At 43.0% G+C, this 22,629-nt stretch overlaps 1 protein-coding gene across 1 annotated transcript in view; it reads right to left on the reverse strand.

Annotated features, from left to right (window-relative positions):
* Nucleotides 1–22,629, reverse strand: part of LOC126455999 (caspase-1-like) — a 71,320-nt gene that overhangs the window by 18,181 nt on the left and 30,510 nt on the right. Inside the window, exon 3 of the mRNA XM_050091758.1 lies at nt 3,353–3,470. Within this exon, the coding sequence (XP_049947715.1) occupies nt 3,353–3,470 (118 nt within the window). The remainder of the gene's footprint in view (nt 1–3,352; nt 3,471–22,629) is intronic.

Consider the following 22,629-nt stretch of genomic DNA (forward strand, 5'->3'; position numbering starts at 1 on the left):
CTACAACTCGTTTGTCACGATATTTCAGCAATCACCATTTAAGTTTCATGGGCTCTAATAAAACCGCATGCCGGGAAAAAATCCAGGGACAAATCCGTATCATCTTTAATTTAGTGTCACGACGTTCAGAGTCACCTGACGCCTTCACTCGATAGTGAATGCTCGTAGTCATATGTAGTGTGTACCATTGATTTCTTAAGAGCAATGCTGCTGAGCTAAACACAAAAACTACCACCAGGTAATATAGCAAAGCCTCCGAAACTCGTAATAACTGAACTATTAAATTTTAGGGATTGTTTTTATTATACTCAGTTATTTAAAGCATAATGCACAATTCCGTAATTACCGTCACTTGAATATTGTCATGAATCTAATATGCGCTGTATAAAGGGTATTTCAGTGCATTTACCTTAGTTTTTGTAATGATTTCACAGATATTTTCCAATTAAAGTCACTTCCAAAGTATCAGAGAACATTACAATCGATGTGTGTGTGCCAGCCGGACTGGCCGTGCGGTTCTAGGCGCTACAGTCCGGAACCGAGCGACCGCTACGATCGCAGGTTCGAATCCTGCCTCGGGCATGGATGTGTGTGATGTCTAGGCGACTGATGACCTCAGAAGTTAAGTCGCATAGTGCTCAGAGCCATTTGAGCCAATTTGATCTGTGTGTGTTTCATTCCCAGTGAGGTACACAAATTTAATCTGTCATATGGCTAAGAAACAGTGTATGCTGTGTTAGTGAAGAACCGGTAAACTCCCAATTCTTTAAAAAATCGAACTCCAATGTATAAAATAGCTTCAAACGTCTGATTGCTTTACAAATCATTCAGCGTGTTAAATATTTGACTTCAATCATGTAAGCGAGAAAAACTTAGGAAAGGCTTGAAATTATGTGTGACGTTTGTTGGAAGTCGATAGGTTCTCTCATTATGAGACATTGGATGAATACAGTGTGGATAGTTTGCGCTCCTTTTTAAGCAAAACCTAGATTTTCGTCCGTTTCAATGTGGCGTAGAAAGGTATAATTTTGCAGGTACATTCAACTATATAAATATGGATATTGCCTGCAAAATATGTTGCGAATAGAATTAGTAGCAAAGAAGTAATAAATGAAAACGTTATGCCTGAGACTGAAATTTTACTGCGTGCCGTTTTATGGAAAAGTTAGTTTTTCAAGCATTTAAAAGTTTCTGACGTGGTATCTTCTGAACTAAGAGTCACAGAACAATATAATTTTGCAGGTACGCTGCAAACTGTGTTGCAGATACAGTGGGTGGTAAAGAATTAGCAATTTAAAATGTCATGGCTGATGCTCAAGTCTGACTGCACAAACAGCGAAAACATAGTAAGTGATAAACTTTTTCCCTTCCATCTTTTTGTGCGTGGGTGGGGGGAGGGCGAGAGGGGGGAGGGAATGTCAGAGGGAAAATGTTTCGTAAATGTTTGAAATTATGTGTAAAATTTGTTGGAAGTCGCGATGAGCTCTCATTCTTAAATGGTTCAAATGGCTTTGAGCACTATGGGACTTAACTTCTGAGATCATCAGACCCATAGAGCTTAGAACTACTTAAACCTAACTAACCTAAGGACATCACACACATCCATGCCCGAGACAGGTTCGAACCTGCGACCGTAGCGTCTCATTCTCAAATAACTCAAGATGTAATCGTGTTATTTGCGCAGCGGCAATTAGGCTCCCGCAAGACAAACACACGGTTTATAATCGTAATACTTGTCTTATTGCGTTAAATTTTTAACATACACTACTGGCCATTAAAATTGCTACACCACGAGAATGACGTGCTACAGACGCGAAATTTAACTGACAGGAAGAAGATGCTGTGATATGCAAATGATTAGCTTTTCAGAGCATTCACACAAGGTTGGCGCCGGCTGACATGAGGAAATTTTCAACACATTTCTCATACACAAACAGCACTTGACCGGCGTTATCTGGTGAAACTTTGTTGCAATGCCTCGTGTAAGGAGGAGAAATGCGTATCGTCACGTTTACGACGTTGATGGGGTGGGATTGTAGCCTATCGCGATTGCGGTTTATCGTATCGCGACATTGCCGCTCGCGTCGGTCGAGATCCAAGACTGTTAGCAGAATATGGAATCGGTGGGTTCAGGGGGGGGGGGGGGGGGGGGGGGGTAATACGGAACGCCGTGCTGGATCCGAACGACCTCGTATCACTAGCAGTCGAGATGACAGGCATCTTATCCGCATGGCTGTAACGGATTGTGCAGCCACATATCGATCCCTGAGGACGTTTGCAAGACAACAACCATCTGCACGAACAGTTCGACGACGTTTGCAGCAACATCGACTATCAGCTCGGAGACCAAGGTTGCGATTACCTTGACGCTGCATCACAGATAGGAGCGCCTGCGATGGTGTACTCAACGACGAACCTGGGTGCACGAATGACAAAACGTCATTTTTTCAGATAAATCCAGGTTCTGTTTCCTACATCATGATGGTCGCATCCGTGTTAGGCGACATCGCGGTGAACACGCATTGGAAGCGTGTATTCCTCATCGTCGTACTGGCGTATCACCCGGCGTGATGGTATGGGATGCCATGGGTTTACAAGTCTCGGTCACCTGTTGGTCGCATTGACGGCACTTCGAACAGTGGACGTTCCATTTCAGATATGTTACGACCCGTGGCTCTACCCTTCATTCGATCCCTGCGAAACCCCACACTTCAGCACGATAATGCACGACCGCTTGTTCCAGGTACTGTACGGGCCTTTCTGGACAAAGAAACTGTTAGACTGCTGCCCTGGTCAGCACATTCTCCAGATCTCATACCATTTGAAAATGTCTGGTCAATGGTGGCCGAGCAACTGGCTCGTCACAATACACCAGTCACTACGTGGTATCGTGTTGAAGCTGCGTGGGCAGCTGTACCTGTACACGCCATCCAAGCTCTGCTTTACTCAACGCCCAGACGTATCAATGCCGTTATTACGGCCAGAGGTGGTGGTTCTGGGTACTGATCTCTCAGATTCTATGCACCCAAATTGCGTGAAAATGTAATCACATGTCAGTTCTAGTATAATATATTCGGCCAATGAATATCCGTTTATCATCTGCATATCGTCTTGGTGTAGCAATTTTAATGGCCAGTAGTGTAACATTATACCTTTTAGCGAATGGATTATGACAGTATTTTAAATTTTTAAATTCACGCAAAAATTGCTCGAAATATTAAAAATCTAAACTCTGTTGCTCCTGGGAACGACTGAATAGACAGCCTGCGCCTAGTATCGGGTTCCGAGACAGCGATTTATAAATATAGATCTTCCATTGTTTCAAACGAAAATGGTCCAGTTCGTGACATACCTTCAAATGCAGAGTACGAGACTAGTATGTCGGCGTAAGGACCATGGCCCGCGTCCGGGGCGTCGGTAATGATGTTGCTTATGTTCACGCCGAGATCAAGGCCCCGTCCTCTACTTGCCTGCAACCAAAAACAGCTCAGCCAAAATTTGTAGCGTAAGCAGGTGATCTGATGATTCTGCAGAATGTAACAGAGAGGATATTGACGCTCAGTCGTTTTTACAACATGTTATTCAGTCTTTACATTGAACAAGCAATATAGGAAACCAGAAATTCGGGAAATGAATTAGAGTATAGAGAGAAGAAACAAAAAATTTAAGGTTGGCCGATGGTACTGCAGTTCTTTTAGAGATGGCAGAGGCGTAGCAAAATCATTTGAATGGAATGGATAGTGTCTTGAAAAAGAAGTTATAAGAAGAACATCAACAAAAGCAAATCGTAGTGTAACCTCCCCCTCACTTATCGACCTTAATGACAGTAAAAATTAAACCCCGTGTACCTAATGGAAATTTGGGAAAAGCAATCGTCACCGAAGTTAACCTGTCGGTAAAGAGGGAGGAAAGGGTTACATCTAAATGAAAGGACAAATTCAAATGAAATTGCTGGAAATTAATTTTGAGAAGGGGTAAAGTTAATAAAGTAAGTAAATGTGCGGTCGTTACGTTAACGATTAACTGGCGTTAATTAGATATTTGACATTTGGGGAAAATTACGGTCGCCAGTCCTATGGACAACTACTATAATAACTGAAAATGAAAGATTAATGCACATATAATTAGCACTAAAAGCGTGGTAACTGAAGGTTGACACATGTTGTGTGAAAACTGAATGTTTGTCAGAAGTAATAAATTTCGCTACACTCTGACTTAATTTAGCAAAAGAACTAATAAAACCAGAAAATTAGAAGTTAATTTAGTGACTGAAATTAATAGTGAACTTTGTTTCTGAAGCACTACGAAATTCAGTAAAATATGGTTAGTCTTGCGCTACCTCAACAATCATTTCAAAAGCTACTTGAATCTACGTTATTTAGAAATAAGAGATTTAACTTTGAATTTGAATTAAATGATTCTGAACAATTAACAATAGTAAAATTTAGTACGTACCAAGCTGAGCTGCAGTCACAGGTAAGCTAAAATATGGTAACAAAACTCGCACTCTTAATTTCTACTTGTGTAATATAAATATTGTAGCCAGCTATGAATACATAAACTGAACTTTGAAATTATGCAACCGTTTGAAAAGCTGATGTCTGCCATACAGTTCTAAAACTTGACGTGCTTTTAGTCTTGCTTGTTGGTTGATTGAAGGTTTGAAGTAGTCGATCGAAGAGGTGACGACAGTCACTCACTGTCGGCCGCCGCTGCTGCAGAAGCTGGATGCTGGCGCGCCTCCTTCTCGACACGGTCACCGGGCGAAACGGGCTCTTGATGTGCGCCAGCTAATGCTTCCCGTCCGCGACACCGTGTCGGAAACTATCATTGCCAGTCGAGCACAATTACATGCTGCCAAACCCCGAGAGCGCGGCAAATCTACATCTACATCCATACTCCGCAAGCCACCTGACGGTGTGTGGCGGAGCGTCACACAACACACCTGCTCCACCGCCCTACTCCAGCCAGACTCTCTCTGCCCGCGCTCCATGTGGCAGAGTTAACACTACCAAAGATCCTAAACACTTTGGTTCTCCACATGACCTATCGATGTAATCGTTCGATAGCATAGTTTTCCCTAGGCCAGACCCAGCGTAAAAATAAATAATATTTACAAAACAAACCAATCATACATCGACATAAATGCATATATATATATATATATATATATATATACAATTACAATACATAAAGACACAGTAATGTCATATCTTCAGGTAACAAAACAAGGAAAAAAATTTATAGTACAACAGATGGAAATAGGAGGATATGTATTTCCAGCGTTACAGTCGGTAATGGAATGTTGTTGAATTAAATGAGGTGATGATGAGAGAATTACATGCTGAAGGCTCTGTGAGTAGATCGAATAACTAATGAATTACATAGGGGAAAAATAGATGTATGACATAACTGGTCTAAAGCAAGGATTAATTCGACAGAACACTTTCTTTGGTATCAAGGAGTAGTTAATTTGGTAATGGAGGGAACTCTGTGGGGAAAAACTGTTACAGAGAAACCGTTGTTTGACTACAGGAAACACTTTGAAATGGATGTAGATTACAAAATGATTCAAATAAATGGCTCTTACCACTATGGGACTTAACATCTGTGGTCACCAGTCCCCTAGATCTTAGAACTACTTAAACCTAACTAACCTAAGGACATCACACACATCCATGCCCAAGGCAGGATTCGAAGCCGTGACCGCAGCGGTCACACGGTTCCAGACTGAAGCGCCTAGAACCGCACGGCCACACCGGCCGGCTGTAGATTGCAGTAACAGTACAGAGTTGAAGCGATTTTCTCAGGACGGACTAGCGTGACAGCTGCATCAAGATCACAACAACAACACCAGTAACACAGAAAAATTAATTTTTTCCAACATCTCACTGCGAGAAATCTGTCGTTACAGATGCATGCGCCAATACCAAGTCGACCTTCATTTATTATTTCGTATGATCAAAGGCTAATAAGTTTTCTCGAATCTTTATTCTTGATTTAAATAAGGGCTAGTGCTGACATTCCCTACGTAAAGTTCTCTGCCTCGTGGTGACTCGGTGTTGTGTGATGTCCTTAGGTTAGTTAGTTTTAAGTAACTCTAAGTTCTAGGGAACTGATGACCATAGATGTTAAGTCCCACAGTGCTCAGAGCCATTTGAACCATTTGCACCCTATGTAAAGACAGAAGCCTAGGTGGATGGGCTGTCTGCCGTGAAGCGAGCCCCTAGCCCAGTGTTGCGCCTGGCCGTCCACCTGCCACTACTTTCTCCTGATGCTTACCATAACCAAGAGCATTTCAACATGCAGGCACAACAAAAAGTCCACTATGCCGAGCATAAATATTGGTCATTAGGGAAGGTTCGTCATCGGTCACTGCCGCCAGGGCGTCATCCTGACTTGAACACCTGCTAGGGGTGCAACCGCAGCCTGATGGAACAACCGGAATGAGGACCACCCAGCCACCTAACCAATGGGCGACTGCCAGCCACGGTCTGCCAGCTGCCGGTCTGGGGTTTGTTCCCTGGATGTCTGCACTCGTCAGTTGCCACGGCTGTGCGGGCGGCTGCATCAGCTCTGAAGTTGCTCACCCACAACTGGGACCACTGACTACACAAGGTCGTCTCAGAACTTAGTCACACTGAGCCTAACAGTAGATAGCATCATACGACAATGCTTCACGCTGCCGATCTTTAAGTAATGTCCACCTTCTAAGCACCGTCACGTGAGAGCTTGGGCTTGTAATACACTACTAGCCATTAAAATTGCTACACCACGAAGATGGCGTACTAGAGACGCGAAATTTGACCGACAGGAAGAGAATGCTGGGATTTGTTTATGATTAGCTTTTCGGAGCATTCACACAAGGTTGGCGCCGGTGGCGACACCTACAACGTGCTGACATGAGGAAAGTTTCCAACCGATTTCTCATACACAAACAGCACTTGACCGGCGTTGCCTGGTGAAACGTTGTTGTGATGCCTCGTGTAAGGAGGAGAAATGCGTACCATCACGTTTCCGACTTTAATAAAGGTCAGATTGTAGCCTATGGCGATTGCGGTTTATCGTATCGCGACATTGCTGCTCGCGTTGGTCGAGATCCAATGACTGTTAGCAGAATATGGAACCGGTGGGTTCATGAGGGTAATACGGAATGCCGTGCTGATCCCAACGGCCTCGTATCGCTAGCAGTCGAGATGACAGGCATCTTATCCTCATTGCTGTAACTGATCGTGCAGCCACGTCTCGATCCTTGAGTCAACACATGGGGACGTTTGCAAGACAACAACTATCTACACGAACAGTTCGACGACGTTTGCAGCAGCATGGACTATCAGCTCGGAGACCATGGCTGCGGTTACCCTTCACGCTGCATCACAGACAGGAGCGTCTGTGGTGGTGTACTCAACGACGAACCTGGCTGCACGAATGGAAAAACGTCATTTTTTTGGATGAATCCAGCTTCTGTTTACAGCTCATGATGGTCGCATCCGTGTTTGGCGACATCGCGGTGAACGCACATTGGAAGCGTGTATTCGTCATGGCCGTACTGGCATATTACCCGATGTGATGGTATGGGGTGCCATTGGTCACACGTCTCGGTCACCTGTTGTTCGCATTGACGGTACTTTGAACAGTGGACGTTAAATTTCAGATGTGTTACGACCCGTGGCTCTACCTTTCATTCGATCCCTGTGAAACTGTACATTTCAGCATGATAATGCACGATCGCATGTTGCAGGTCCTGTACGGGCCTTTCTGGATACAGAAAATGATCGACTGCTGTCCTGGCTAGCACATTCTCCAGATCTCACACCAATTGAAAACGTCTGGTCAGGGGTGGCCGAGCAACTGGCTCGTCACAATACGCCAGTCACTACTCTTGATGAACTGTGGTATCGTATTGAAGCTGCATGGTCAGCTGTGCCTGTACACACCATCCAAGCTCTGTTTGACTCAATGCCCAGGCGTATCAAGGCCGTTATTGCGGCCAGTGGTGGTTGTTCTGGGTACTGATTTCTCAGGATCTATGCACCCAAATTGCGTGAAGATGTAATCACATGTCATTTCTAGTACAATATATTTGTCCAATGAATACATATGAGCAGCTTCTCACTCATTCTGATCCGCCACTCTGCACCCTCAGTGATGTCAGAAATATTGATGGAGACGGCAATAGTGATTCGACATTTGCAGCATCGAGGAGCAACGATGGCAAGAGCAATGGAAGGTAACAAGTAAGTTACTAATTCTAGTTTTCTGTTTGTGCTTGCATGGTGATTACCCTTCCCCTCCTTTGGGTATTGTTCATTTGTGCTTTTGGTAGTAACAGACAGTAATCAAAATGGCGCCAGAGTAAAAGGTTTCAGCGATCAAGATCCGTACTCAAAGACTGGAAATCTGCACAGGTCACACCAATATTCAAGGAAGGTAGTAGGAGTAATCCACTAAATTACAGGCCCGTATCGTTAACGTCGATATGCAGCAGGATTTTAGAACATATATTGTGTTCGAACATTATGAATTACCTCGAAGGAAACGGTCTATTGACACACAGTCAACATTGGTTTAGAAAACATCGTTCTTGTGAAACACAACTAGCTCTTTATTCTCATGAAGTGCTGAGTGCTATTGACAATGGATTTCAGATCGATTCCGTATTCCTGGATTACGGGAAGGGTTTTGACACTGTACCACACAAGCGGATCGTAGTAAACGTGCTTATGGAATATCGTCTCAGTTATGTGACTGGATTTGCGATTTCCTGTCAGAGAGGTCACAGTTCGTAGTAATTGACGAAAAGTCATCGAGTAAAACAGAAGTGATTTCTGGCGTTCCCCAAGGTAGCGTTGTAGGCCCTTTCCTGTTCCTTATATATATAAACGATTTGGGAGACAATCTGAGCAGCAGTATCCGGTTGTTTGCAGATGACGCCGTCGTTTATCGACTAATAAAGTCATCAGAAGATCAAAACAAACTGCAAAACGAGTTAGAAAAAATATATGAATGCTGCGAAAAGTGGCAGTTGACCCTAAATAACGAAAACTATGAGGTCACCCACAGGAGTACTAAAAGGAACTCGTTAAACTTCGGTTACACGATAAATCAGTCTAATCTAAAAGCCGTAAATTCAACTAAATACCTAGATATTACAATTACGAACAACTTAAACTGGAAGGAACACATAGAAAATGTTGTGGGGACGGCTAACCAAAGACTGCGCCGGCCCGGATGGTCGAGCGGTTCTAGGGGCTACAGTCTGGAACCGCGCGACCGTTACGGTCGCAGGTTCGAATCCTGCCTCGTGCATGGGTGTGTGTGATGTCATTAGGTTAGTTAGGTTTAAGTAGTTCTAAGTTCTAGGGGACTGATGACCTCAGAAGTTAAGTCCCATAGTGCTCAGAGCCATTTGAACCATTTAACCAAAGGCTGCGTTTTGTTGGCAGGACACTTAGAAAATGTAAGAGACCTACTAAGGAGACTGCCTACACTACGCTTGTCCGTCCTCTTTTAGAATGCTGCTGCGCGGTGTGGGATCCTTACCAGGTAGGAGTGACGGAGTACATCGTAAAAGTTCAAAAAATGGCAGCACGTTTTGTATTATCACGAAATATGAGAGAGAGTGTCACAGAAAATGTGGTGTCACCGCCAGACACCACACTTGCTAGGTTGTAGCCTTTAAGTCGGCCGCGGTCCGTTAGTATACGTCGGACCCGCGAGTCGCCACTGTCAGTGATTGCAGACCGAGCGCCGCCACACGGCAGGTCTAGAGAGACTCACTAGCACTCGCCCCAGTTGTACAGCCGACTTTTCTACCGATGGTTCACCGTCTATATACTTTCTCATTTGCAGAGACGACAGTTTAGCATAGCCTTCAGCTACGTCATTTGCTACGACCTAGCAAGGCGCCATATTCTTCAAGAATGTATTCTGAACTGATAATATTGTGAATCATGTACCGTCAAGAGCGACGTTCATCATTAATGGATTAAAGTTAAGTGTCAAACTAATTACGTCCACTTTCTGAATTCTAATTCCTTGTCATGTTCCAGACCTCACGTCAGTATAGTCCTTCCCTCCTCACCCCAGCCTGCGCGAGCTATAACGCGTGCATTTCGGCCTCCACTAGTAACACGCACTGGCTCTTCTGCCAATACAACAGAAATGATACAGGGTTTGGGCTGGAAATCATTAAAAGATAGGCGTTTTTCGTTGCGACAAAACCTTCTCCCGAAATTCCAGTCACCAGATTTCTCCTCAGAATGCGAAAATATTTTGCTGACACCGACCTACATAGGGCGGATCGATCACCACGACAAAATAAGGTAAATCAGAGCTCTTACGGAAAGATACAGGTGTTCGTTCTTTCCGCGCGCTATACGAGATTGGAATAATAGAGAATTGTGAAGGTGGTTCGATGAAGCCTCTGCCAGGCACTTAAATGTGATTTGCAGAGTATCCATGTAGATGTAGATATAGATCTGTATCAGGTTGCTCAAATGCAAGCTGATAATTAAGAGTTACATAAGGAACTTGGAAGTCTTGAGGAGAACAGAAGGGAACAGCCTGCATATGACGTGCCCCTCCCCTCCCCCCCCCCCCCCCCCTCCTGCGCTGTTCTGGAGACCAGTGCCGCTTATTAAGGAACGCCTTTTTCGCTTTGCTCAGAGGAAGATATTTTTACTTTTATAGACAACTTACCGACAGCTGAAGAATTGGGATAGGGGGCAGGTGGTTTGGAATGAAGAACAGCTGCTAAGTATGACTCGATTAAAGCTGTCAGGGGTTGCGAGATCGCATGTAATGGGCCGCTAAAAAGTTGCTATACAACTTCTAGGAGCAGTTGGTGGAACGGTGCAGAAGTTTTATAGCGAACTCTTTACTGGTACAGTGCAGAGACACGGAGAGTCTGTAGACCTGTAGACTTTTTTTTTCGATCAAGTCAGGAAACTGAAAGTCAACACGCAACATCACCAACAGGTTCATTCAAAAGGAAGCAGAACAGAGGAGGTTAGACAGTTTTTTGTGGAATTTGTAAGCCGAAATTTCACATAAGGCACGAGCGGAGTTCCCACAGATCCTGAACTAAGGAGTAACAACTGCAGAGTGTCAGCGGAGACTAATACAGTGACCAGGAAAACTAAGGGAACGTGGTCTTTATAGCGGAAAAGGTCTGCTTTCATTGTGGTGAAGTTGTTCACAGTTGGCGAAATTGCAGAAAACCTCAGTGCGGTAAATGTTAGAAAGCCGGTCAGTCAGCATGACCGAGAATGTTTGCTTAGGTTTCCACAAGCTCAAGGAAGATGGTCTCTGGACAGAGCCCATGTCCTCGCATTAAGCTGAAACGGGAACGGTGCGGCCACTGTGCAGTGTTCTCAGTAATTGGGAATACAGGGTATCTGAGTGCTGGATCACTGGCAGACTATTTCTTAATCAGGTTTGCAGGAACAAGGCCACGTAAATTTTTACTGGATACGGGATCAAATAGCAAGGCAAGGTGTACCTAATATGAGAAACGTGATCCGCCTCATTGGGGATTGAGTGGAAGAGGTGCGGGTAATATTCATTAGCTTACTTCGGCGCGGATGACTTCCAGGATTGAATGGAACTACTTCCTCGTATTGGCATACTTGGACTGGATTTCACAGGAAAGCATTATGCCGAAGTCGTTTTGGAACAGCTTACATTATAGCTAGGTGGAAAATCATTTTGTGTAGATTTTACTGCCAGAAAAACGGTAATAACACCTGGTATGTCCCAAATGTTGGTAAAAACCATGTTAACTAGACGCAAAGTCCCGTACACTCGACGCGAAGTATGTAACACCGAAAGGTACACGGAAGTTAGTGTGGGTGGATGTGGAGCGTATTTAACAGTAAATACGTTATGTGTAGACTTAGAGAAAGCTTTCGACAATGTTGACTGGAATACTCTCTTTCAAATTCTGAAGGTGGCAGGGGTAAAATACAGGGAGTGAAAGGCTATTTACAATTTGTACAGAAACCAGATGGCAGTTATAAGAGTCGATGGGCAAGAAAGGGAAGCAGTGGTTGGGAAGGGAGTGAGACAGGGTTGTAGCCTGTCCCCGATGTTATTCAATATGTATATTGAGCAAGCAGTAAAGGAAACAAAAGAAAAATTCGGAGTAGGTATTAAAGTCCATGGGGAAGAAATAAAAACGTTGAGATTCGCCGATGACATTGTAATTCTGTCAGAGACAGCAAAGGACTTGGAAGAGCAGTTGAACGGAATGGACAGTGTCTTGAAAGGAGGATACAAGATGAACATCAACAAAAGCAAAACGAGGATAATGGAATGTAGTGGAATTAAGTCGGGTGATGCTGAGGGAATTAGATTAGGAAATGAGACACTTAAAGTAGTAAAGGAGTTTTGCTGTTTGGGGAGCAAAATAACTGATCATGGTCGAAGTAGAGAGGATATAAAATGTAGACTGGCAATGGCAAGGAAAGCGTTTCTGAAGAAGAGAAATTTGTTAACATCGAGTATAGATTTAAGTGTCAGGAAGTCGTTTCTGAAATTATTTGTATGGAGTGTAGCCATGTATGGAAGTGAAACATGGACGATAAATAGTTTGGACAAGAAGAGAATAGAAGCTTTCGAAATGTGGTGCTACAGAAGAATGCTGAAGATTAGATGGGTAGATCACATAACTAATGAGGAGGTATTGAATAGAATTGGGGAGAAGAGGAGTTTGTGGCACAACTTGACAAGAAGAAGGGACCGGTTGGTAGGACATGTTCTGAGGCATCAAGGGATCACAAATTTTGCATTGGAGGGCAGCGTGGAGGGTAAAAATCGTAGAGGGAGACCAAGACATGAATACACTAAGCAGATTCAGAAGGATGTAGGTTGCAGTAAGTACTCGGAGATGAAGAAGCTTGCACAGGATAGAGTAGCATGGAGAGCTGCATCAAACCAGTCTCAGGACTGAAGACAACAACAACAACAACGTTATGTGTAGTTGACGCTTTGTCAGAAAACGAAGAACTGGAAGAATCACAGTGCTTTGTACGCCATAATTCGTTGTATGTACACGAGAGTGAGGGGACCTACCTAGCGCCAACATATTTTTGGCCTATGGAAGTACAGCCATACAAGATGAAATGATAGCCAGTGTCATGGTATTAAAGTAAGATGAATGAGACAGAAATTATAGTTTAAAGCGTTCTACGTAGGGTCAGGCTGCTAGTTAAAGCACAATGTTTGGGAAAGTATCATATTAGCAAGCAAAGGATGGGAAGGTAATTGAAGAACTATTGTTGGACTACGAAAAGTTATGCATCACTCATGGACCGTGTAAAAGACACAACATAGGATTTTGTAATTGAAAAAGTGTCATGATGATCTCTCCGTTGGCAAAAGATTTCAGACTAGTCCATCAATCGGATCTCTGGGATGAGACTGCCAAAGGGGAGTTAATCATGAGAGTAAGATTTAATGACCAACGAAAGGGTAACGTTCTACGAATTAATCAGAAATTTGAACGTGTTGTGGAAGTTAGAAAATCTTAAAAGGGAAATGCTGAAGCTTAGTCTAGATAGGAAGGGACTCAGTCAAATGAAATAGAAAGAAGTCAAGGATCTCAAGTCAGACGAATGTATGAGAATTTCTACAGCAGCAGAAAATAGTACAACCGGAGTTGTATTTATTATGAATAGGAAGATAGGGCACAGAGTAAGTCACTGCGAACAGTTCAGTGACAGGGTTGTTCCCATGACAATCGACAGCAAACCAACATCGTCAACAATAGTTCAGGTGTACATACCGACGACGCGAGCTGAAGATGAAGAGACAAGAAGGTCTATGAGGATACTGAACGGTTAATTTATTACGTAATGTGAGATGAAAATCTAATAGTCATGAGGGACTCGAATGCGGTTGTATGTGAAGGAGGTGAAGAAACGGCTACGGGAGAGTATGGTCTTTGTACTAGGAGTGAATAAGGAGAAAGACTAACTGAGTTTTGCAATAAATTGCAGCTGGTAATAGCGAATACTCTGTTCAATAATGACAAGAAGAAGGCGTATACTTGGAAAAGGCCAGGAGGTACAGGAAGATACATCGTAGTCAGGCACAGATTCCGAAATCCGATATTGGATTGTAAGGGATACCGAGAAGCAGATACAGATTGAGATCACCATTTAGAAATGACGAAGAGTAGGCTGAAGTTTAATGGACTTGTCAGAAAGTATCAATGCACGAAAAGGTGGGATACGGAAGTACTAGTAATGAAAAGGTACGCTTGGCATTCTTTGAGGATTCTGATATTGTGATAATGATTAGCTATTCAAGTAGATGAGTTGAAGAGGAATGGAGATCTTTAAAAAGAGAAAACACAAAACTTGGAAATAAAAACGTATGTACAAAGGAATAAAATGAAAGAGTTAAGAGACTTTACCAGTCTCATACAAATATGATTTTATGTATATAGACTGAAGTGGCGAGTGAAAATTTGTACCTTGGCCGGGAATCGAACCTGGGTCTCCTGCTTGCTAGGCAGGTGCCTTGGACACTAAGTTAGCTTAGTGGCCAACGCACCTTCCTACTAAGCAGGAGACTTGGGTTCGATTCCCGACCTTGGTACAAATCTTCACTTGTCGCTTCAGTCTGTATACATAAAATCATATCTGTATGAGACTAGTGTAGTCTCTGAAATTGAGTAATTTCATTTGTTTACGTACGTGCACCTGGGTTTCAGGCTGGATCGCCCATTTGCCCTCGATGCTGCGGTGTTATTCCAGAACATGGAGAGTCTCGGCAATTATGTTCATGTCTAAGGGTGAATATAAAGTAGACTGGAGCAGCAGTGAAAATTTGGATGGAGGAGGGAGACTTGCCAGTGTAATCCATGAACTGCTGTGCCAAGGTGGCTTAGTGCCTAGCGCACCTGCCTAGTAAGAAGGACACTGGGTTCGATTCCCAAACTTGTACAACTTTTCACTCGCTGCTTCAGTCTATATTCATAAATCAGGTACAAGGAAGGTAACTGCGAAGAAACCATGAGTAACAGAAGAAAAAGTTCAGTTGATCGACAAGAGAAGGAAGTAGAAAAATGTTCTGGGAAATTCAGGAATACAGAAATACAAATCATCAAGAAACTGAAAAAGGAATCATAGTCGGAAGGACTGGCTCTCGATACAGAAAACTGAAAGTAACCTTTGGTGCAATTAAAAGCAGGGGCGGTGACATTAAGGGTGCAATGCAATTCCGCTGTTAAATGCGGAGGAGGCAGCGAATAGGTGGAAAGGTTACACTGAAGACCTCTACGAAGGGGAGTACCTGTCCTAGGACGTGGCGCAAGAAGATGGACGATCTATATATATATATATATATATATATATATATATATATATATATATATATATATATATATATATGTGTGTGTGTGTGTGTGTGTGTGTGTGTGTATGTGTGTGTGTGTGTGTGTGAGTTTCTTCACCAGTGGTTTGTTGGGGTCGTCCCACCACAGTTTTCGTTTGCCTGGCCGCGGGGAGGTGGTAATTGTTTCTTGGTCGGGCCGTATTCATTCACACCTCGACTGGGTGATTTAGGGTCGGTGTCAAGAGTCTCTGTGGTTCGGAGTCTGTGCAGGCACCGCCCTTGCTACATCTTCTGGTTTTGAGTAACTCGGGGGAGGTGGCGGCTTGTAATGGAAGTTTTGGGGCTGATCTGCTAGGCCCCTGTAGACCACCAATAACTATTCCGTCTATTGTGATTTGGACCCGTTTATCACATGTCACCCCCTCACCGAGCTAAGGATTTTTTTTTTTTTTGGGGAACTGCCTTTAATCTGAAGGTTTGTGTGCTGGCTTATTCACATTTATCGCAGGGAATTTTGTAGACGCCTGCTTTCTTCAGTTATAAATCGTCTTTAACGGATCCAACCAGGGTAGACGGAAGATAACCTTGATTTTATTTTTCTTCAGTAATCTGCCTATTTTCGACGACACATTCCCGGTGTACGGAAGGAACGCAGTTGTGGCTCTGTGAATTTGGCTCTGCATATATTGGCCAGACGACAAGAACTGTCCATGAACGATGTACAGAACATGAAAGAGACACCCGTCTGCGGCAATCGTCAAAATCGGCAGTAGCAGAGCACTGTATTTCTTTGGGACATTCAGTGGAATACAATGGAACAAACCTTTTAGCCCCGGTTTCCGGATTATGGGATTCTGTAATCAAAGAATCAGTGGAAATACGTCTTGCCGATAATCCTATAAATCGTGACAACGGCTTTCAGCTGGATAAAAATTGGAATCCTGTTATTAAAATTATACAACCACAGCGGAATCGACGGCGTCATTCGACACTCAATGACTAGATGATCTTTTACTTTCATCACCGAGGGCAGCACGTACAACTCGGCTATGCCGCGCGTGTTAACACCTGACGCATGCGCTTTAGGATGCCAGTACATTTCGCATGCGTGAGATTCGGCATAAATACCGCGACTGCATCTGGGCTCTTTAATAGTTGTGTACTCATCTGATAATGGCCGGACGTCTGTGGGCCGAAATATCGTGGCAGAATGTCGACGGGATCCGGCTGCATACCCGGAAATTATTAGAAAAAAATGTGTACTGTTGCTCGTTTTGTTACTTTCTCTATTCAATCAAGGAAAGGCTACTCTCTGCGACCCACCAATTTTGAAGAGCTTAGGCAAATTAGAACGATGTGCAGGTGAGAAACTGGATAGTGAAGCAGGGCACACCAATAAGGGGCAGTGTACCATGCAGTCCACCAGCCAACAGCGTCATTCAGCAGTGTCTGTCTGCAGCATGCCCTTTGGGGTGTGTGTATAATATTTATCATTCATTTTCACGTTAGTGTAGGCCATTGTGTATGAGTGACATAAAGTAAATGCCACATGTGTTATGTCAACAGACGACAGCAACCAAGTTTTTTTTATAGAGACTCGGAAGCACAAACAGTGGTCTGCTGTGTCGCTCACCAGGGTACCAAGAATCGTATGCAGAAAGCATTTTGCACACTTGCACACACACCTTCTTTTACACCACCATAGCTGCGGACCACTTAAAAGTAGCCGGGAAAGTGTTTGAGTTATCTTGCTACAGTTTAAAAAAATTATTTATACTCATCAGTCACACACTGTAAGACTTCATTAAATCAAAGAAATAATGATTTCAGTTGCCTGCAGATGTACTTGCAGAGGAACGACCCTCTGCTAACTGGGTGTATGACCAAGTGGTATAAGGCTTGCATTCTCATCACAGTCTGCTTCTGTTTACATATCATGAGTTGTAGTTCTTACAAATGTCTCTACAAGTAGATCCATATCATTTTACATAACCATTTCTCAGCCCCAACATCATTCCATGGTATTATCATGTGGGTGGCACGTGTCTAAAATAACCGCTAAGAGAAGAAATGATATGTATATTTCCATATGAAGACAAGGCTACTAGCTCTTATATATTTTTGATTTATCGAAATTCTATCGACCACGCATACATAATGAGTGGCTCTATAGAAGATACACAGAATATAATACGTAATACGTGTTATAGGCAATAATCTCTAGGAGTTAGTATTTGTGTTTAATTTTATGAATTTCTATTAGAGTGTTTACTACTTAGATGTATATGATTTTCAGACCATCGGAGAAGTTATGTTAAGACCTTCTGTTGATTTTATGTGATTTTATCACATTCTCAAATCAGTATAAATGAGGCTAATTGTGCTTTGTTAAATCAGTGACATATTTGGTTTTCAAAGGTGTGAAAGGTTCCGGTTCTTGTGCATTGTTTTGATGACTGCTTTCTGTTGTTTAGTTAATATGTGCGATACCTTTTTTATTTCTCCTATTGCTAATAAATAAACAAAATATAGTTAATATAAAAGTAAAAAGTATAAACAGTACAAAATCCGTTATGTTTGGTTTAAAAAGTAGCTTCATCTTTCGACGAGAATAGTCATAAAAGTTTTGACCAAATATTTTTTTAACAGGTCGAGTTGTTCCATTAGAATACCACTCAAATATTTTATGTGATTAAGAACTTATGATTCACCAAGAGTGTTGAGATATTTGCATTTATCAGTTATGGATAGAATTTACATACAATTTGCTATTTTTTCGTCATTTTACTCTCTTAAGTGTTTACTTTTTGTTTTTCATGTAGTCTCAGATTTTCGGTTTAAGAATTCACCCTATTCGAGCCATGTCTTTACATTTCAATTTGTAAACTCCAGATCTTTGACAAAGAAAATGTATCACTAGTATTCTGAATCACGATTAGCTTGAATTACACTAAAATAAGAATGTGCTAGAAATCACACTTACACTACTGGCCATTAAAATTGCTGCACCAAGATGATGACGTGCTACATACGCGAAATTTAACCGACAGGAAGAAGATGCTGTGATATGCAAATGATTAGCTTTTCAGAGCATTCACACAAGGCTGGCGCCGGTGACGACACCTACAACGTGCTGACATCAGGAAAGTTTCCAACCGATTTCTCATACACAAACAGCAGTTAACCAGCGTTGACTGGTGAAACGTTGTTGTGATGCCTCGTGTAAGAAGGAGAAATGCGTACCATCACGTTTCCGACTTCGATAAAGGTCGGATTGTAGCCTATCGCGATTGCGGTTTATCCTATCGCACCAGTGCTGCTCGCGTTGGTCGTGATCCAACGACTGTTAGCAGAATATGGAATCTGTGTGTTCAGAAGGGAAATACGGAACGCCGTGCTGGATCCCAAAGGCCTCGTATCACTAGCAGTCGAGATGACAGGCATCTTATCCGCATGGCTGTAACGGATCGCGCAGCCACGTCTCGATCCCTGAGTCAATAGATAGGGACGTTTGCAAGACAACAACCATTTGCACGAACAGTGCGACGACGTTTGCAGCAACATGGACTATCAGCTAGGAGACCATGGCTGCGGTTACCCTTGACGCTGCTACAGTCCGGAATCGCGCGACTGCTACGGTCGCAGGTTCGAATCCTGCCTCGGGCATGGATGTGTGTGATGTCCTTCGGTTGGTTAGGTTTAAGTAGTTCTAAGTTCTAGGGGACTGATGACCTCAGAAGTTAAGTCCCATAGTGCTCAGAGCCATTTTGAACCCTTGACGCTGCATCACGGACAGGAGAGCGTGCGATGGTGTACTCAACGACGAACCTGGGTACACGAATGGCAAAACGTCATTTTTTCTGATGAATCCAGGTTATCTTTACAGCATCATGATGGTCGCATCCGTGTTTGGCGACATCGCGGTGAACGCACATTGGAAGCGTGTATTCGTCATCGCCATATTGGCGTATCACCCGGCGTGATGGTATGTGGTGCCATTGGTTACACGTCTACGTCACTTCTTGTTCGCATCGACGGCACTTTGAACAGTGGACGTTAAATTTCAGATGTGTTACGACCCGTGGCTCTACCCTTTATTCGATCCCTGTGAAACCCTACATTTCAGTAGCATAATGTACGACCGCATGTTGCAGGTCCTGTACGGGCCTTTCTGGCTACAGAAAATGTTCGACTGCTGCCCTGAGCACCACACTCTCCAGATCTCTCACCAACTGAAAACGTCTGTTCAATGGTGACCGAGCAACTGGCTCGTCACAACACGCCAGTCACTACTGTTGATGAAGTGTGGTATCGTGTTGAAGCTGCATGGGCAGCTGTACCTGTACACACCATCTAAGCCCTGTTTGACTCAATGCCCAGGCGTATCAAGGCCGTTATTACAGCCAGAGGTGGTTGTTCTGGATACTGATTTCTCAGGATCTACGAACCCAAATTGCGTGAAAATGTAATCACATGTCAGTTCTAGTATGATATATTTGTCTAGTGAATATCCGTTTATCATCTGCATTTCTTCTTGGTGTAGCAATTTTAATGGCCAGTGGTGTATTATAGGCTTAAAAATAAATTTCAAGTAAATATTAATGAGTCTAAATCAAAATACAGGAAATTATGAACACATACCAGCAATCATCAGCAACGGTGGCCACAGACTTCTGGTATGAGAAGTCACCCTCTTTCTTCCAACAGCCGTGTCACAGAGGGCGGAGGAGCGGATAGAGGTGCAGGCCTCTCTCTTTGCTTGGCGTGGGAAACTGCCTCTAAAAGGCGGAAGAATCAGCAACGATCAAGGGCATGAGGATGCATAAGGCGATGAAAACAGCTGCGTTAAAGACACAAAACGTGTATCCACATGACATGTCGCCTGTAACTGAAAAAAAAATGTGTCATGGTGTTCTCTCCATTGTCAAAAGATTCCGGATTAGTCCCACATTCGGATCTCTAGGAGGGGACTGCCAAGGGGGAGTTGACCATAAAAAAAAGACTGAATAATTAAGGAAAGGATAATGTTCCACTAGCCGGCGCGTGGAATGTCCGAAGTTTGAACGTGGTAGGGAAGCTAGAATATCTGAAAAGGGAAATGCTAACGCTTTTTTCAGTTATAGTGGTAGTCAGTGAAGTGAAATGTAAAAAAGACAAGGATTTCTGGTCCGATCAGTATACAGCAATATCAATACTGTGTAACGGGGGCAGGATTGTGTCATGAATAGGAAGGTAGGTTAGAGAGTGAGTTACTGTGCACAGTTCATGATAGAATTATTCTTATCCGAATCGACAGCAAACCATTACCGAAAACGATAGTCAGATATGCATGCCGACGTAGCAAACTGAAGATGAAGGAATGGAAAAAATCTTTGAGCGTACTGAACGGGTAATTCAGTACATAAAGGGAGATGAAACTCTAATAGTTATGGGTGACTGAAATGCGGTTGTAGGAGACGGAGCACCCGGGGAGAATACCGGTCTGGAAGTGTGAATGAGAAGGAGAAAGAAAAATTTATTTCTGCAATAAATTTTAGATTCTAATGGCGAATAATCTGTTCAAAAATCACAAGAGAAGGAGGTATACTTGGAAAAGACCGGGAGGTACAGGAAGATTTCAGTCAGAATACGTCATGGTCAGGCAGAGATTTCGAAATCAGATATTGGATTGTAAGGCTTACCCAGGAGCAGATACAGACTCAGATCACAAATTAGTTATGATGAAGAGTAGGATGAAATTTAATGGACTTGTCAGGAACAATCAGTGCGCAAAGAAGTGGGATATGTATGTATTATGGAATGAACCAATACGTTCTTTGAGGCTGTGGATACTGCGATTAGAAATTATTCAGTAGGCAGTTTAGTTGAAGAGGAATGGACATCTCTAGAAAGGGTAATCACAGAAGGTGGAGAGAAAAACTTAGCTAAGAGGAGGGTAATTATGAAGAAACAATGGGTAATAGAAGAAATACTTCAGTTGATCAACGAAAGAAGTAAGTACAAAATGGTCAGGGAAATTTAGGAACACAGAAATACAAGTAACTTAGCAATGAATTAAATAGGAAGTGCAGGGAAGCTAGGTCGAAATGGTTGCATGAAAAATGTGATAAATCGAAAAAGGAAATGATTGTTGGAAAGACTGATGCAGCATATAGAAAAGTCAAAACAACCTATGCTGAAACTAAAAGCAAGGATGGTAACATCAAGAGTGCAATGCAGAGCAGAGAGCGATTAGGTGAAAAGAGTACAGTGAGGGCCTGTAGGCGAGGGGTGACTTATCTGATGACGTCATACAAGATGAAACAGGAGTCGATAGAGAAGAGATAGGGGATCCAGTATTAGAATCAGAACTTAGATGAACATTGGAAGACCTTAAATAGAAAGGGAAAAGAGGTAGATAACATTCCATAGGAATTTTTAAAACATTGGGGAAGTGGCAACAAAGCAATTAATTCATCCTGATGTTCAGAATGTATGAGACGATATACCATCAGCCTTTCGGAAAAACATCGTCCACACAATTCCGATGGACTCGCATTCGGGAGGACGACGGTTCAATCCAGTCTCCGGCCATCCTGATTTAGGTTTTCCGTGATTTCCCTAAATCGTTTCAGGCAAATGCCGGGATGGTTCCTTTGAAAGGGCACGGCCGATTTCCTTCCCAATCCTTCCCTAACCCGAGCTTGCGCTCCGTCTCTAATAACCTAGCTGTCGACGGGACGTTAAACACTAACCGCCACCACACAATTCCGAGATTGCAAGACCCAGGAATTATCGTACAATCAGCTTAACAGCACATGCATCCAAGGTGCTGACAAGAAAAATATACATGAGAACGGAAAATTGAGAATCTGATAGATTACGATCATTTTGGCTGTAGGAAAGATAAAGGCACCATGGAGGCAGTTCTGACGTTGCGGTTGATAATGTAAACAAGACTGAAGAGAAATCAAGACGCGTCGTACGATTTGTTGACCTGGAGGAAAGCGCTCGAGAATGTAACACGGTACAAGATGTTCGATATCCTGAAAAAAATAGGGGTAACCGATAGAGAAAGACACGTAATATACATTATGTACAAGAACCAAGAGAGAACAACAAGAGTGGATGACCAAAAACGAAGTGTTCAGATTAATTAGAGTGTGAAACAGGGATGCAGTCATTCGCCCCTAGTATTCAAGCTAGACATCGAAGATGCAATGACGGAAATAAACGAAAGGTTTAAAGGTGGGATTAAAATTCAATGTGGAAGTGAATAAATGTTAATATTTGCGGATGACACTGCTG

The sequence above is a fragment of the Schistocerca serialis genome, chromosome 1 (assembly GCF_023864345.2).
Source record: "Schistocerca serialis cubense isolate TAMUIC-IGC-003099 chromosome 1, iqSchSeri2.2, whole genome shotgun sequence".
Lineage (NCBI taxonomy): Eukaryota > Metazoa > Arthropoda > Insecta > Orthoptera > Acrididae > Schistocerca > Schistocerca serialis.